The 5,307-nt window shown below is 37.0% G+C and overlaps 1 protein-coding gene across 2 annotated transcripts; it reads left to right on the forward strand.

The window, feature by feature from the left end:
• On the forward strand, window positions 1-4,987 carry LOC107094282 (NIF3-like protein 1). 2 transcript variants are annotated; one of them, XM_015389813.1, is made up of 6 exons: window positions 1-134; window positions 1,504-2,069; window positions 3,123-3,279; window positions 3,493-3,616; window positions 3,794-3,932; window positions 4,806-4,987. In XM_015389813.1, the coding sequence occupies exons 2-6, from the start codon at window positions 1,514-1,516 to the stop codon at window positions 4,970-4,972; spliced, it is 1,143 nt and encodes a 380-aa protein (XP_015245299.1). In that variant the 5' UTR covers window positions 1-134; window positions 1,504-1,513; the 3' UTR covers window positions 4,973-4,987. The 2 variants fall into 2 exon arrangements, with proteins under 2 accessions (XP_015245299.1, XP_015245300.1); XM_015389814.1 differs by lacking the exon at window positions 1-134 and adding an exon at window positions 420-502.
• The last annotated feature ends 320 nt before the right edge of the window (window positions 4,988-5,307 follow it).

Genomic DNA, 5,307 nt, shown 5'->3' on the forward strand with positions numbered 1-5,307 from the left:
TACCTAGGACTATTGAACGGAAGCCTAGAAGGGACAGTCCTTGCGAGTATTGCACCGTTTTGTTTCACTTCGACTGAAATGATTGGTGCAGCTTAAACTCTTGAAGTCCTGTTTTGTTTTAAAGCAGGGCCCGGGTAAGATAAGTCTATTAAAGCAAAAATGTATTTTATCGACGTGCTGCGGTTAACTGTAACTTTGACCGTTAACTGAGCAGGTAGAGCTAGCTTTAGCTCTGCTGCTAGTCTGAGCTGTCAGAGCCGCTTATGCAAAAAACTATTTACTTTAATATCTGCTTCTATGAACAGAATTTAAAGTTTAATGTAGTTATACTTAATAGTGTTACAATAACAGCTTATTACAGTTGAGGTCCAAGTTGCGGCCCAAGGGCCATCTGAGGCCCTAAAAATGATTTAGTGTGGCCCCCCATCACCCCCTGATCTGAATAAGTTTCCAATCAATAACTAACATAAAATTAAAACCTCTCAATAAAATCCTTATCAAGATAAGTTAAACACAGGTGCTTTAAAACATAATGACTTTACATTTCTAGGCTGTTTTTTATTTTTTTCTGATTTGACCTAGTGAAATACAGGACATTGTTTTGATTGTCTGGACAGTAGGACATAACGGAAAAATGTGGGACAATGCAGCACAGATCTGGACATATTGTGATCGTAATAATTTCCAATGAAACTTTGTTAGAAAATGGCTGACGATGTCAAGTTTGGCAGGTTTTTGACATTTCAGTATCGATAAGTAACTAAATGAATGTGAGGAAGCAACACATTTTTCTGCCACACAAAACAATCTTGGGATCATTTTTCTCTGAATACTTTAAAAAACTTCCCAAAACTTCACAGAGTCTAATATTAAAACATTGATCCCTGTTAAACAATTATAAGAATAATAAAAAAAGAAAAATAGGATGAGATTTCCCACACAAATAGAAAAACTCCAGCTGCATACAGGTTTTCCTTAAAGAAAATACACCATCCTGCTTGCGTAGAATTAGTTTTTTTTTTTTTTTTATGCTTTGTTTTTGCTCAATTTCTTAAATCTTAGCTGTTGCATCATCAGAGGTGTGTAATTAACATTGAAAGGATATTCCAAACTTTTTCCTCAAATTCCCAATCCTGGGTAAATATAGCATTTAATGCATTAAATTTCCATGTATTACTTCAATAATCTGATTTATTTATTCCTTTAAAATAAAAGGTTGCATATTTAGTTCACTATATAGGTGCAATAAAAAAAAGTTGAAATATTTATATTTTTCCATTTAAAATAAAAATTATATTTATATTTGGAATAGCACATTGTTAAGTATGGTAGAGGTTCTGTGGTGCTGCGGGCCAGATTATCTTCCAAAAGCACCATTTAGTTTATAATCAAACCGCTTCTATATTTGAATCAAAAAGAATTTGGAAACGTAAACTCTCTTTCATCACCAAATTAATAACTGCTCTTTTTTTTTTGGCATGTCTTTTCTCTTTGTCCTGATAGAACGCCACTGATGCTGACAGGATGGAGAAACATCTCTTGGACTCTTTCATTACTCGCAAGCAGAAGACTTTCCATCTGTAAAAGCTCAACCTTCAGCACAGCGCTAATCTCCTCACCTTCAAGCATCGTTCCCTGTCCCCCTTCACCAACTCAGACCTTCAGCTTCTTCACCAGCAGACTTGCCTCTTCTTCTACTCATTGCTCCGCCCCCATGGAGTTACAGGAGGTTCTGCAGGTACTGGAGCAGCTCGCTCCTCTGTCCCTGGCTGAATCTTGGGACAACGTTGGCTTGCTGGTGGAGCCGAGCAAATCTCGGCAGATCAAAACCATCATGCTTACCAACGACCTGACCGATGCCGTCATGGAGGAGGCAGAGACCCTGAGCTGCGACCTCATTATTTCATATCACCCACCCTTGTTTCGGCCAATCAAGCGACTGGTTCAGAAGGACTGGAAGCAGCGACTGGCCATCCGCGCTGTAGAGGCTGGGATAGCGGTCTTCTCCCCACATACGTCCTGGGACAGCATGAAAGGAGGGGTGAACGACTGGCTGGTTGGGGGTCTTGGTAGGATTATTTTGTGATTTGGAAATATGTTACGTAAAGAGCAAAAATGTTTATACATCTTACAAATTTAACATTTGTTCACAAACTTTATGTTTTATTGGGAACAAACATAAAGTTGTACATAGTTGTGAAGTGAAAGGAAAATGATGAATAGTATTCAAGTGTTTTTACAAATAAAGTTAGAAAACAAAGATGAATGGACAGCATCTGTGAACAGCTATTTTTAAGTCTTTCCAGAGATTCTTAGTTGCATTAGGTCGGGAATTTGACTAGGCCATTCTAATAGAAGCATTGCTTTGATTTAAATCATGCCATCATAGCTCTGGCTGCAGGTTTACAGAGTTTTCTTTCAGGATTGTCCTTGATTTAGCTCCATCCATCTTCCCTTCCACCTCTAGCCTGTTTTTGCTGAAGAAAAGCATCCTGTGTCAGCATGATGCCACCCCTAGGTCTCATTGTTGGCGCTGTGTTTATTTTCCTTCACACATAGAGGCCAAAGACTTTGGTCTCACATTACCCCTTATCCGTAGAAGTCAGCTCACAGCTAATAGTTCTAGCTAATAGCAACTCTCCTTGATTTTCCATGAGCCTCCTGGGTGCTTATCTGTTCAGTTCTTCCTGTTTGGCCTTTTAGGTTTAGATGAACAGCTATATATTTGTAGGATTACTTTTTTTTAACATGATGGATCAAACAGAGCACAATAAAAAGTTAAAATTTTAGGATCTTGTGTCTTAACCCCATAAATTTCATTTCTCCAGAACTTTATTCCTGACAGTTTTTATTTCTTTTTTAGTTCTCTAACAGATGTCCCTGAAACTGTAGGTTGAATTAACTAATTAGCTGTTGGATGCCCATCATTTCATCTAATTGTAAAAAAAAAAAAAAAAAAAGTTTAATTTTCTTTTCTCCTAACGACTGTACCATTTTGCGTTGACGTCTCACATTAAATCCTAATAAAAGTTTGTGGTTGTAGATGAAAACAAAGTTTAAGGGATGGGAATACTTTCATAAAACCCTGTTGTTTTGTGTTTCTCCCTCATCTTGTCTGTCAGGCAGTGGCCAGGTGTCTGTGCTCAGTCAGGCCCTTGGCAGCGCCTCCCACTCACACAAATTGGAGTTCATGGTCAGGAGTTCAGAGGAGCTCAATGCTGTTTTGGAGGAGCTGAAGGCTTGTGATGGTGGAGCAGGGCTTCAGAGTTCAAGCAGCAGGTGATGTGAATGTTGAACACTTCTGCAGCATGACTTTGTTCGTGTGCAGTATTGAAAGTAAGCATTATTCTTTTCAGAAAAATATGTTGGATCGAAATCATACACTTTATAGAGAATGTTTGTTTCAGCGAAGCTGCTAAAACATGATAAAAAATATTTTATTTTTAGTGCATTCCTTTGAAAATAACATTTTTTTTTTGGTGCTACACAAAGACAAGACAGCAGCAGCATTCACGTCAGCATAACCTGCAGTGACTCAGCACTGACTCCTAGTGTCCAGACTCTGTTAAGACACAATACTCCCAGCCAGTCCCTCAGCATCCTGAAGTTGGAAAAGGTAAACTGTCCATGATAGAGGCAGCTTTTTAATCTAATAGAAATCTCAATAGGAATTTATTTCTAAACTGAAAGAAATCTGTTGCATTTAATAATTAAGGAAAATTAATAGATATGATGCAATAGTGTTTTATACACAATAGCAAATCTCTAACTGTTTCGCCTCCCCCACCTGCAGCCACCTCTACCAGGCTATGGCCAAGGACGACTGAGTGTTTTGGACCATCCGGTCACCGTGTCAACAGCTGTCCAGAAGATGAAATCGCATTTGGGTTTAGTTAATCTCCGGTTGGCTCTGGGAGCAGGAAGGACACTAGGTGAGGAGAATTGGACACACAGACGCCATTGAGAGCCCTTTTTCTGACCTTTTAAGCCAATAGTCACTAATTCCCCGTAATCTTTTGTGAAAGGGTTAATTTTCACAACAAAAGTAAATTACAGGCAGCACCAGATGCATGTATATTTCCTATGCACTGGTGGTAAAACCTGCCTTAGATTATGGTTTATTCTTTGTTTTGTATTTTTCTGTATGTTTTAGGGACTCACTGCCTGCAGATTTATGCCTCCTTTCTAGTTTTCAAGCTCAAAGTAAATTATTCATTTAATGTTTATTTATTTTCAGACAGTCAATGGCTGCAAAAAACAGGAAAAGCTAAGAATAACACACAAAAAATGCTATTCCAGCCAGCAGATAATTTCTTTGTGCATCTTAAATATGTTTTTCAATATCTTTACTTTTAAATTTAAGGTACTGAATTTAACCTGCTTTCTTAAAGGCCTTTCATAATGTTTTAATGTTTTTTCTTAACCTCTGCTTGCTTTAACTTGCATTTGAATCACTTTTTCTTTAATCCTTCAAAAGAGTGAAAGAAAATTCTAAAACCAAACATTAAAGATCTTGTGTTTATTCTGCTTCTATTAGTCATGATTCCTTTTTTTCTAAAATTTGCAGACCTGTGTTCATATTTTTGTTTTCGCTTTTTCATTCCGGATGTTTGAGGCTGAAATCCTGCTACTTTGATGCAAAAAGTTTTTATTTTCTACAGTTATTTTTCTTTTAAACACTTAAAGCTAAATATTTAAAATAATTTTTTTATTTAAACTCAAGGTTTAAAGTATGCCGATATTAAATGCAACAACTCATCCTTTTTAGTACAACAATAATGGATAATTTTTGCAATGTATTTCAGAGTCCTCAGTGTGTACCGCTGCTGTCTGTGCTGGCTCCGGGGCCTCAGTGCTGAGTGGCGTTAAGGCCGACCTCTTCATTACAGGTAAATCTGAAAAACCTGACTGTGTTTTGGAACCTCTGGTAAATATGTGCAAAACAGGTTTTGAAATAGAAGGTTTTATTTAGGTAGAAGTACCTGACTCCTTAAAGTATATATTAAAGTCTATTCTTTGGTTGAGGCCCTTTGATTAAGGCGAGTTGGTAGTCGGAATAAAAAAAAAAACAACTATATTTTTACTATTTATTCCTATAAGAATAAATACCTCAACCCTTTAATATTGTTTTGTATCCTGGGAGACACATACATTTAACAGGCTGAGGGGAAAAGTCAGATTAACCATCTGCACTTTACATTAAATCTAAAACATTCATTAATAAGACAAAATGGATATCTGCTTAAACAGTGACATGCATTAGGTTAGAGTTGCCATTTTTGATGTTCAAAATTATATATATTCGAT

The sequence above is a fragment of the Cyprinodon variegatus genome, unplaced genomic scaffold, assembly GCF_000732505.1.
Source record: "Cyprinodon variegatus isolate N-32 unplaced genomic scaffold, C_variegatus-1.0 Scaffold475, whole genome shotgun sequence".
NCBI classification, from domain to species: Eukaryota; Metazoa; Chordata; class Actinopteri; order Cyprinodontiformes; family Cyprinodontidae; genus Cyprinodon; species Cyprinodon variegatus.